A 12,732-nucleotide genomic window follows, 5' to 3' on the forward strand; every position below is an offset into this window, starting at 1 on the left:
TGGGCAGGTCCTCAGATTGGAAAACCTAAACCTGATTGTAAGGTGTGTGCGGTGACATGACATGGCCTTCATGAGATCCCAGTACATATATGTGTGTAAGGATAGTATTGCACCCTTCGTATTGCACGTACAGCGAGCCCAGAGGTGCAGCTTCCATTCAGCTGTGGCATTGCCTGGTCTTGTCGGCTCCTAGTCAGCTGACTTCTCTTCTAGCTGTCACTTTCCATTAGCCCCGCCCCTTCTGGGACAGCTTTATGCAAATCTTCGCAATTCCCTTTCCCTGGATTGGTTAGTGCTCCGGGGACACGCCTCCTCCCCTCGTGATTCGACTGTGGCATATAAGTACGGGACTTGCCTAGGAAGGCACAGACGATATGCAGAGCTGAGCTCTCAGCTAGAGGATCGATCCTCTACTCCCTGCCAGCGCTGACAACCTCCCGAGCCGCTGCAGCAGTTGGAAGTTACAAAGCAGATCCGGGGAGGGCTGAGTGTCCCCGGGACTGTGTTTGCGGTGAGAAGAAGGGCACGCTCCACCCGATTCCTGCTGTGGGTGACCCATCCTGAGCTCCTTCTGCCCTGGACTTCCTGGGTGTGCAGCCTAGGCACACTCAAGGTGCAGATCTGGAGTATGGCTGGAGAGCTGGCCATTGGAGCAGAGTTGCCGACCAGTCCCCTTGCCATGGAGTATGTCAACGACTTTGACTTGATGAAGTTTGATGTCAAGAAGGAGCCGCTGAATGGTAGAGTAGATCGCACCGTCAGACATTGCAACCGACTGCAGCCCTCCGGTTCCGTGTCCTCCACTCCCATCAGCACCCCGTGCAGCTCCGTGCCCTCCTCCCCCAGCTTCAGCCCTACAGAACAGAAGACCCACCTGGAAGACTTGTACTGGATGGCGGGCAGCTACCAGCAGATGAACCCAGAAGCTCTGAACCTCACCCCGGAGGACGCTGTAGAAGCCCTCATTGGCCCCCACCAGATGCCACCACAGCTTCAGGGCTACGATGGCTACAGGGGTCACCATCACCACCATCATAACCATCATCACCAAAACCACCACCAGTACCAAGGTGTCCCCCATGAGGAGATGGCTCATCCTCACCAGCACCCTCACCACCATCATCACCACCACCAGGGTTCTCCCAGCCAACCCGGCAATTCCACCCCACCCCAGCAACTCCAGAACAATCACCCAGCACACCAGGCCAACAACCAGATAGAAGACAGGTTCTCCGATGACCAGCTGGTCTCTATGTCTGTGCGGGAGCTCAACAGGCACCTGAGGGGCTTCACAAAGGACGATGTCATCCGCCTGAAACAGAAGAGGAGAACCCTTAAAAACAGAGGCTATGCCCAGTCCTGCAGGTTCAAGAGGGTGCAGCAGAAGCATCACCTAGAGAACGAGAAGACCCAACTCATCCAGCAGGTAGAGCAGTTGAAGCAAGAGGTCAATCGGTTGGCCAGAGAGCGAGATGCCTACAAAATGAAGTGCGAGAAACTGACCAACAACAGCTTTAGGGAGGCCGGCTCAACCAGTGACAACCCTTCCTCTCCAGAATTCTTCATGTGAGTTCCCTTGTCACATCTCCATCCAGAACTGTAGACAGGGAGGACAAGAGGGGGTGCCTCCTTGATAACTGAGGACTTTCTGTAGACTAGTCTGCAGGGGGTTATATGGGTGCACAGAAGCTAATGTTACACTGGTGGATGTTTTTTTTTATATTTTTTTTTCTGGGGGGTTGGGGGGATTTGAACTTGTTTAGGGGTCAGGTTAGAGGACTTTGGCTATGACTTCATTTTAAAACCACCAAGAACTGTATTGGACAATATCACTGCCACTTCGGAAGAAGAATGAACGTTATATGCAGCTTTTATTTTCCACAGACATTTACACATCCATTTTGGGTGATAGAAACCTAAAGAAAAAAAAACTGAACAGGTGGGACATTCAGTGCACCCTACCCCCCTTTGGTTTTATTGCCTGCTTATCTAGAAAATATAAAAAAAACGACATTAAATATTAATCCTGCATGCTGGACATGTATGGTAATACTCTCTATTTTGTACCATTATCTTGTTTAATCTGAGCATGCTTTTCCTTTGGCTCATCCCTCCAACTTTCATTTGTTCTGTTGCTCTCAATGTTCCTGACTGTTGCTGCTTTCTGTTTCAGTTCAGATCCCTGCTCTATCCTCCTAAATGCTTAATAACATGTAAATATTAAGAAACTTTCCAGCTCTTCCCGATATCTCACACGGTAGCTCAGTTTAATTTAGCGTAAGACGTTGTGGACATTTTTTCTTTCATTGTGCAAAGGAGAAAAAACAAGTTTTGTCCATGTAGTGCAGTTATCATATTGCCCCTTTTTGTTACTTTAATTCTGATTTCCATATTGCATTGGTGCCATTGTAGTAGGTAGTTACTGCTAAATACTATTGTTGCCTCTTGTGATAGTTCTATTTATCTGTATGTGTGTGTATGTCTGTTTATACATACATTCACACATTTACAAACCTCATTTTCTTCTTCTTTTCTCCCAGTGTTGGTATGAAATCAATAGATGACCCTTTTGGGCATCGCCAGAGCCCCTCCAGCTTTCCTAGGGGCTTGTGTGTTATTTTGTTTCCACAATAAGTAGGGACTGGATTACTACCCCTTAACATAAAACAAGTGGCATCTGAGTTTAATTTTTGCTGACACCAGGATTGTGCAGATCTGCAATAACATATTCTCCTAGGACAAAAGCCGGGCTATGTTGTGACAGCTTAAATGGTGACTTATATAGATACTAAATGCTTCCTATCAACTCTGCTACTAAGCGTTATGTTCTTCTGTTGATTTGCTACTACACCACCTAGCAAATGAATTTATTTCCTTTTCTTGCCCCTCTCCTGCTCAGTTAATTTATATATATATCTATATGTAGCAGTTATTTGCAGCTGGTTGCTGTGCAGTTTCATTTATTTTCTGCAGGTCAGTAAAAGTAAAGTGATGCTTTGGGATCGCAGCATACCAAAATAAGAGAAACATTTTTATATATATATGTGTATGATTTTTTTTTTATCTTTTTCCCATTTTTTTGCACTGCTGGTGCAGATGCATTTTAATTTTTTTTTTGTTTCGTCTATAAATAAGTTAATAGTTTAAAACAGGATTATGTGGACATCAATATGCTTGCAGTCTTGAAATATAGAGGGTTTCTGTTAATGTATTAGCAGTGATCTGTGAGGATTTTATTACTTTATTCATTTGCTGATTCAACTGTGTTGAAATCATGTCTCTGGCAACATGGTGTTTTTTTTTTAAATTTCATGTCGATTGTGAAGGGATAAAATTCAAACCCTGCTTACAAGACGAGCGTAAAGTTCAAACCTGGTCTATTGTAGTTTTTATTCAGACTGGTTTCTGTTTTTTTTTGTTTTTTTTGTTAACAAAATTGTTTCCTATTTTGCTTATTAAAATCATTGAAATGGCGCATGTTACATGGACTGGTCTTTTCTTTTCTACTGTGTGTTTTTCGTATGCAGTTTGACGTTTATATATTAAGAAAAAATAATAAAGCTGTACAGCGGCAAATGTGGTTTAACAAATATCTGCTGGGGTTTTAAATGCAATACAGGGAACCATAAACGAGCATAATTAGTTCTTACTTGAAGCTATTTGTATTTGTGCATTGTGTACTTAGTGTAAGTTCAGGGTCCACAGTCTTCTACCATAAACTAATCTGCTGGCCTTCGGACTGAATTTAAACAATCATTGACACACATCCTCCGGTAGGACATGCATTGAGGTGCATGCTTGTAGCACATGATGGCCACTTTCATTCATTCATGTTCATATTGTAACTGTTTCATCACCATAGGTCATATGTGGCTCAGAAAGAGTTTAAGGACTAAAAATGTTCACAGATTACTGAAACCATTTTTGATCCTAATAAGTGTAGTATCTGACGCCAAAGAATGATACAAAGCAATTGCATTGCAGCAACAGGTTGATATATTGTATAGTGTTCATTTTTTTTAATAGAATTTATATTGCGCTAACCTCTGACAACAGAAATGTATGGGCTGCCTTTGCCAACCTCTAACATCCTGCAAATGCTAGTTGCCTGGCTGTCATTCTAATTAAATGGCTTCAGTACTACCTAAGGTAGACCTGGAACAAGTATGTAGAGAATCTAAGAAGAAATCAGAGCTAATCTGCATACTTTTCCAGATCATTGACTCTGAAAGTAGTAAAGCCAGAAGGTCAGAAAACTAGCACTTTTTTGAAGCTGCATTCAGCTGCCCGTATTTCTATCTGCGGAGGTTTCTTTTATATAAATTGTCTTACAGGGTTACTTCAGAGTTCTGTGAGTTACTTTGTTAGACATTATAATAAAATGTGGTTCACTTAGGAAATAGGCTGTTACTACTATAAACAAGAGTAAACCGTTGACATGGGAGCAACCTGCAAATGCTAGTTGCCTGGCTGTCATTCTAATTATGAAAAGTGGTACAAGGCAAAATCAGCTCTTCTGGCTTGCTGCTTTTATAGTTCTGTTGGAACATATGGAATTTACAGTAGAGTAATAATATCACCGTATATGGTATTAGTATAAATAGGAACTATCTGAGAACATTCCAGTAGAATATATTTTCTACACATATTCAAGTCATCTGTCATTATTTTTAAAGAACTTGGGGTTCAGTTTAATTGATCCTATTGAACTGTATACAAAACTGCTTGGCGTTTGCACATCTCATTCACTTTTACTTAATTGTTGTCTTGGCCTTATAATATTGCTTTTTTTGACCGCCAAACATGGCAAGATACATTGCCATAGAGCGACATAACATGTTTTCTAATTTCCCCACCTATGTTTTATCATGCACTTGTTTGGAAGACTTTAGCTTGAACCAAAAGCTTCAATTTGCATTTGTAGAAGACCTAGAGACACTGCAACAACATGATATTATTAATATTATTATACAGGATTTAAATAGCGCCAACAGTTTGCACAGTGCTTTGCAATCTAAAGGGAGACAGTACTGCTACAATACAATACAAGAGGGTTAAGAGGGCCCTGATAATAAGAGCTTACAATCTAATAGGAAATCTGGTATTTAGTATATTTAAAAGCTAAACTACACAGGCAATATAAATCTGATGTACAGAATAATTTAAGCTATTGGTGGCAGTCACCTCATTGCTTTTCTAATATACTAAAATCAATATACAGCAAATGGCTATTGGCTACAGGTTGCTAAATCATGAATTTAGCTCTGCCCTTGTTCATCAAAAGTAGTTTTAAACACCTTTTCTGCCACTGTCATTGTCACGTTGCTCATCAGAGCGCAGCATTCTTCTTGTAGTTGCAGAGGGGTTAACGTGTCTGATTTGGCAGTGACTGAGGGATCTAGAGCAGAATATGGTGGGAACTGCCATAGCGTATTACCGTCCTCTCATGCATGCATTGAATAAATGGCTGGACTAATTAAACAACAAAAAAGACAAAAAAATAAAGAAATGTCCTTTCTTTGAGCAGCAATGGGATGTCTCTCTCTTAACATTTCTACAGATAAATGGGTTCAACAGTCCAATTCTGAAATTCAGGATAAAGAATAGATAATATGCTTCTATCCAGATGCAGGGAAACTACCCAAACTACCGACAGATCTGCAAAATAATCATTTTTCTAGTTCTGTACAGGTTAAAAAGCTGCAATCATTAATGTACACTTGGTTATAACAGGCACAGGTTCAGACTTGGAGCAAAAAGCTTACAGTCTGATTTGCTCTTGTTCCTTACCTGCATTTATTATTGACTGTATCTGTCATAACGTATGTGACAAAATAACTATAAAGCAACTTGATAACTGACAGGTACTGAGCAAAAAGCAAGCTACATGAGATAAGGAATACCCTGAAAGTACAGATAGGACTAAAATGGTTTGACCAGCTTTTTTTGGCTAGTTAAAAGTTCTACAAGGTCATCTTTAATGAAATGTTTGTATATTTTGCCCCTTGTTACAAAGGGTCTATATACTTACCAGGTACAAGCTAACTAGGTAAATTAACTGGTATTACCAGAGCTTCTTATATTATTCTTATCCTGCATACCCACGGTGTATTTTTCTTCACATTTTAGGATATTTAAAGTCTTAAAAGAAAAAAGCTTACATGAACAAACTGATTTTCTTACTGAATCAATAACTTTATTTGGTAATATCAATATCATAGTGATATCAAATGTTTCAGTAATTGAAAAAATAATAAAAAATACATTTCTATATATTTTATATTATAAAGCTTAATTTTGAAATGAAAGAACAATGCATGAATGTGTATGCATGTGTGTATAACTATACCCAAAAGTATGGCTAGCTGAATGTGCAACTATCAGGCTACCATCCCCCGGAGCAATAAAAGAAAAGGTTAGCGCTGTGATTTTATTAACCGTGTATTCGAGTTATTTGCACCGCTCTGTGTTGGTTGACTATCTGTATTTCCAGTGTGGGATAAATGTTCAGCAAAATACCTTACCGGGAATGATATACATGAAGAGAGCGGACTTTGCATCCTTACAGAGTAAAAAAAAAAGAGATTGGTTCAGCGGAAAAGTGGCAATAGAAAAACCTACAACTTTGCATTGCAGTAAAGTCTGCGGGAGCGAAATGTGAAATGGGCAGCCTTTGCAGATCAGTAGCCAGCAGTTGACAAGTGATGGGAGTCTGCCTTGTACATTCTTCTCATTTTGTAGTCTGCAGTATCTGTAAGCCTACCAGTTTAGATGAACCTGACTCTTAGTACTTCTGCTACTTTGAGCTTAACACGTCAGAAAAACAGGTTGAACTTGCTTGTCATGAATTTTGTGCAGAATAAAAATGTCCTGCAGATTTTCCTTGCTCATCATTCATGTTTTGCAAAATAAAAATTGTCCTGCAGATTTGGCTTGTTTGTCATGAATTTCATGCAGAATAAAAATTGTCCTGCAGATTTGGCTTGTTTGTCATGAATTTCATGCAGATTTCAGTTACTCTTCATGAATTTTGTACAGAATAAAAACATCCTGCAGATTTGACAGTAGGTGTGTTATATATGTTCACATTGCTGAATAAATAAAAAAATACATGCAATAGATTTTAGTATTTGGATGCTAAAGCAATGCATACAATTTTATCTTCGTACATAGCATTAAGGCGTAGTATATGAAGTTGCACTATATTATCCTAGATTCTCGCTTACCTGTCTGTTCATAGTCACCTCTCCTCTCTGGTATATTTTGAGTTGCATATTTAAACAGGTCATACATCAAGCAGGCATTTGTGACGTCAATAGCATCAACCTGCATATATGCTGTGGTCCTCAAAAGAGAACAATCTAACACTCTCATTCTCTCTCACTCGCTCTCTTTTTCTCTCTCACTTTCATAAAGCCTCACTTCCTGCAAACCAAAATAAAAAAATAAAACATTTAAATTAGTCATAGTGCAGCATCCAAATGGTTTATTAATGGGCTGGCAGGGAAACAGGCTTTTGAGGCCTGCTGTTAAAGAGAAAGGGTAAAAAAAATAGATGTATTCCTCCTGACACAAATCGTATCTTTCAACATATGTTCTTGGCCCTGTAATCAGACATTGCTGTTCTTTGTAGATGTCTGTATGGACAAGTCTCCCTCCAACTATTTCTGATCATACTTGCTCAAAGGCAGATGATAGTAATCTCAATTTCATTCTTTCAGCTAATCTCAACATCTCTGCATATGTTTTTAATGTCTTGAGTAATAACAGGTAAGTTTCCAATTATATGGACAAAATGGCAGGTTGTACTTTACGAAGAATATAACATCTCTAGTACAGTTATGCAGCCTATGTGTAGCTATTTTATACTCACGGCATTATGAAGTCAAATCTTTTTTGGTCACTTTGATTGTTAATGTTTTTGGTTTAAGATTACATACCATACTGTAAAGAGGTGTCAGATTTTTACAAAGCAATGAAGTGATATAGCAAGTCACTACATAGCAAAGAGCTAATCATTTTGTGAAGACTTTAATAAAAAAAAAAGAAGACTACCCTAATGAATACACCAACCGTTCTCTCTGTTGAAAATACCAAGATAGCCTCACCAACATACGCCGTGAGTGTCATGGTTTAAAGCACTGATGGTGTTGATTCATAAAGTGATTTTCTTTTTTGGGCGATGAAAGATTTGAATATTTCTGTTTTTTGGTTGCTTATGAGGCCTAGTTTTCCATTGGCAGAAGTATTGAGGTAAGCTAGCTCTTTAAAATTACCATGTATTGACCGTTTCAAACATCCCGGCGTTGTCTTGGTCTGAACGTGCATTAATAGTGCTAAGACCAAAGTCTCATTTGCCTCCCTAGATAGCAGCTAGCATTTTGCGTAACACGGTGGTTTGCCAAACCATAGAACTTAAGATATGGCTCAGAAATATATATGTCATGTGTGGTGTTACCGCAGCGTCTGGATCACACTGAGACAATAGTACAGGATGGAAGCAGAACGACCACAATTACACTTGCAGGAATATTATATGAAATCTGATGCGGGTTGGAGTGGTGTCTTCCATTACACTGGTTTTGGGCATCAAGACTTGAATTAACCACTTGATTGTAACCTCCCTGTGTACGTATTTATGTATTTCCATCTTGCTAGGTTGTATGCTATGTGAATATTAAAACACTTCATTATTTTTTTTTTTTTGGTACAAGGGATCCCTTTAATGTGAGTTTTTGTTGACTTATCCTTTGCACTAGTGGCTTGCAACCGCTTTTAGGCTGTGAGTTCTGTGGGACAAGCTCACATGGTGCTAGCAAGATTCTGTACAGTAGATTTAGTCTTAGCCTTGCAGATTCAGTAATATACAAGGCAACATCCGCATAATGCAAGTGGATATTATTCTTGCTTGATTAGTAGTAAAGACCGATATACTTAACTGTGAACTTCCGGACAGATAAGATTTTGTATAAACTAATTTTAAGCAGATTATATTTACGGCCTCAAGGCTTTCTATTATGTACATACCATATTATTTTTATATCTGTCTTTGGTGTGTATCCTGTTAGTGTATGAGCAAATCTGCGTTGTGGCACTGAGTTTTGGCATTTGCATCATGCAGCGGTGCAGAGATCCATTAAAAAGAAAGTCCAACATTTTATGTTTAATCAAGACACCCATATAATTATCAATCTGCTCTCCTGATACTTGCACCTTTTTTTGCTAAAAGACTAATCACATCCTCCCCTGCAATGTCTCCCACTGGCTTTCACAGATCTGGGCCCCTGTTCATGTGTGCTTGGCCAGGTGCACAGCTTAAGTGTAATTAGTGAATCTTCTACACATCCTCCAGAGATTTCTGTGCTAGTGAGTTTCAAATAATCGCTGATAGCACTAAAAATTATGAAGTGCTAATACATTTCCACCAGGAAAAGGAGCGAGAACATATTAACTGTTTCCTGCTGAGAAATCCCCAGCCGTCTGCGAATTCAGCACTGGCACGTAAGCAGGCACGGCACTGCAGAGCAGTATGGTATAGAAGTCCAGCAATACCCAATAAGGTGCGTTGTTACGTTTTATTTATCTAGGTAACTTTATTTAAGATGCAATATTATGAGAATAGCAGAAAAAAGTATTAAGCAAATTAGATTAATTCACTGTTTCAGAAATGGTGCACACTGCATAGTTTTCCTTTTTTTTTTTGTTAAAATTGGCCTTTTATAATGGTATAATTAGTTCAGTATATTTAGGCTGTGTCTGTGCTATAAACTGCCGTTTTGGAAGCGCAGGGTAGAGGAATGATTTGGGGATTTTGTTTTATTGCAGTGATATGTAAATGTCATCTGTTTCTACAAGGCAGTACTGTGCTTCATATGTTAAGGGTAATATACCTTGTGTGAAATCAATGTAACATTTTGAAGACCGCTTCCCTTGGTAAATATTTGTTTTGAATTTTTCGTTTCGACATTCTGTGAAAATCTGCTGTTGTAATATAAAGAATGGCCATAGACAGGCAGATCTCCATGATCTGTCTGTCGTCATCCTAGCATGAGGCCTGATGCAATTTAACTTTATAGATGGGAATGTTCTTTTCTGTGTTCCTCTGGCGTAGAGCAGCATGCTAATAAGTCTTTGTAAGTGCTAAAATATCTTGCAAATTTTGTGATTGTTTTTTATTACTTGTTATTAACCACTACATTGTTTGAATATTGGGAACAATGCAAATCATTCACATCCACTGTAATTATTGATTCTTTTGTAGACAAGCAAAAGTTCTGTTAAGTTGATGAAACACAAGCTATTTTGTTTGTAGAGTGTGATCTATGCTACAAATCGCTAATGCCAGATATTAGTTTTTAGCCAGCAATGTAATCACTAGAGTTGCAGGTGATTTGCTTCAGCTTTGGGTTGTGCTCAGCTACGATTCATCATTTGTACCCAAGTATAGCATTTGTTTCAACATTTCATAGGAAAGCATTAAGAGCGATTGTCTCTCTCTATCCTCGATTGATGAGTAATAAATCGCTTTAAAAATTTCACTGTTAGCTATCCCATAAAAATTAATTATGATTTTCTTAGCAACAAATTGCTGAACTAAATGGATGGGGGTTAAGGGTATCCACTGCAAGAAAAGTGGTCATCCATATTAGTTTTCTTCCCCATCAGTTCACAATGAAGGCCCTATTAATGTCCTGGGCATGTCCATAGGTCATTATGCCTGACATACAACTCTTAAAACAGAACTATAACTGTATCTGCACACAACAAACTGAAAACACTATTTATTATTTAATATTCAAAGCAAACTCACCCATCCATGTGTCCACGCACCCCCTACCATTTCTAGCTCTGGCCATCTTCAGTAAGGATAGATGATTGATGTAGCATTTACATCCTGGAATCCATCTGCGTTTAGCTCAGGCATGCAGACAGGAGATGGTTGCTGTGCTAAACAGCAAGTAGATCAGCTATTGATAACATATTGAATGCTATAGCACTAGAATTAATACATATGAATATATTGAAGGCATTTGTACTAACATGCATAAGCATGTCATGTATTTGGAAACTCTGTATGTAAAATCTGCAACATATCTATGAATAAAAATGACCCAAAAATAAAGAAATAGTATAGTAATTCTATGATAGACACCATCATATAATATATAATTAAGAGCAATGTAATAACAACATAGTAAGAACAGAACTGAAGGTAGTAATATACAAATAATAAATCAAATTACTCATAAGCTAAAACAAAAAGGCCAAGTATAATTTTTTATTCCATATATTTTGATGACTTCAGGAATCAAAGATAATTTTGACCTGAATGCATTCTGATTAGGCAACTAGGTGGCAAATGAGGTTTAATGTTGATAAATGTAAAGTTAAGAACTTGGAGCTAAAAACTTGCATGCATCAAACATTCTAGGATAACAGCTATGGAAGTCAATAGTTGAGAAGGATCTGGTAGATCATTGACTTAATAATAGCAAGCAATGCCAAGGTGCAGTTTCTAAAGCTTGCAAAATACTTTCTTGCATTAAAGCGGATTTTGGGTTGTCTGCGCCCCCCCCCAATCCCTCAACCCTCCTGGCCAGCTTACCAGACTGGGTGGTCCAGGTAGCACATACTCATCCTAGTAGATCTAGCTTTGTCCCGCTGAGATCCTCTTGCATTCTGTTACTTCTTGGACCTGTGCTGCGATGTTGATTGTGACATCAGCAAGAGGCCCGCAAGCTCTTCCTGGTTCAGCAGGCACAGCTCCTGATGATGTGGCACTAGGCCAACCCCCTTCTCCTTTTGAATGAAGTGCTATGCCTCCTGGGACATGCATATCCCAGGAGGCAAAGGGAGGACAGTGCAAATCATTCGCCTAGGCGAATAACGTGCAAGGGGGGGGGGGCTTGCCATATTTTAACATGACAAACAAAAAAGACAGCCCTATTCTGCCAGATGAGGGGCGGAGAGGAGGTAAGTCTCTCCTGAGGGTGAAGATCCATTTTAAAAGTGGTATAGACTCCAAAGAGAGGGGGAGACCTCGTTTTGCCCCTGTAAAAATCACTATTAAGACTTTGTCTAGAATTTTCGGTTCGGTTTTGGACACCAATTCACAAAAAAAATGTTGGGGAACTGGAGAAAGGACACCCAACTGATAAGAGGCATGGAGGACAACAGGCTGACCTTCTCCTTTGAGAGTTGTTTAAGTGGGACATGATTGCCACCCATAAACACATAAGTGGTAGATATAGTGAACTTGAAGCAAAGTTTGCCATTTGTGTCCCATTAGGGAGATTTGCCTTTACTTCTTGTCCCATAGCCAAAACAGGAAATGAGAGGAAATACCTCCAAAATGAGTGTCCCCAATAGAAGATTTCCCTTCTATTCTTGTTATGGTGACAACCCAAAAATTTGGATATTCTTTCACTTTTACTCTAATTTTTATTCATATATACCTTGTGGATTTTACATACAGAGTGTTTATGTCCAAATACATGAGATTCTTATATTCTTTAGTACATATTATATATTTATTATATTTTCATAGTGCACTATACCTTATAGGTTATGTACTTGCTGTTTTACATTTATGTATAGACTATTTGATATTGTTTAAAGCTGTTTTGTTCCTCAACCCTAATGAAAGGGGAGCTGTGAGCCCCTGAAACATGATGACTATATCCTGTGACCTCTTGTCAAGATAAACCTTTAGTGGACCTAGTACAAATGTGT

At 39.0% G+C, this 12,732-nt stretch overlaps 1 protein-coding gene across 1 annotated transcript; it reads left to right on the forward strand.

Annotated features, from left to right (window-relative positions):
• Positions 1–368: 368 nt before the first annotated feature.
• On the forward strand, positions 369–3,474 carry MAFB (MAF bZIP transcription factor B). The gene has a single exon (XM_089673302.1). The coding sequence runs from the start codon at positions 629–631 to the stop codon at positions 1,568–1,570; it is 942 nt and encodes a 313-aa protein (XP_089529428.1). The 5' UTR covers positions 369–628; the 3' UTR covers positions 1,571–3,474.
• Positions 3,475–12,732: the final 9,258 nt, after the last annotated feature.

This window comes from Staurois parvus, unplaced genomic scaffold, assembly GCF_062004578.1.
Source record: "Staurois parvus isolate SC_StPar_1 unplaced genomic scaffold, SC_StPar_1.0 ptg000137l, whole genome shotgun sequence".
Lineage (NCBI taxonomy): Eukaryota > Metazoa > Chordata > Amphibia > Anura > Ranidae > Staurois > Staurois parvus.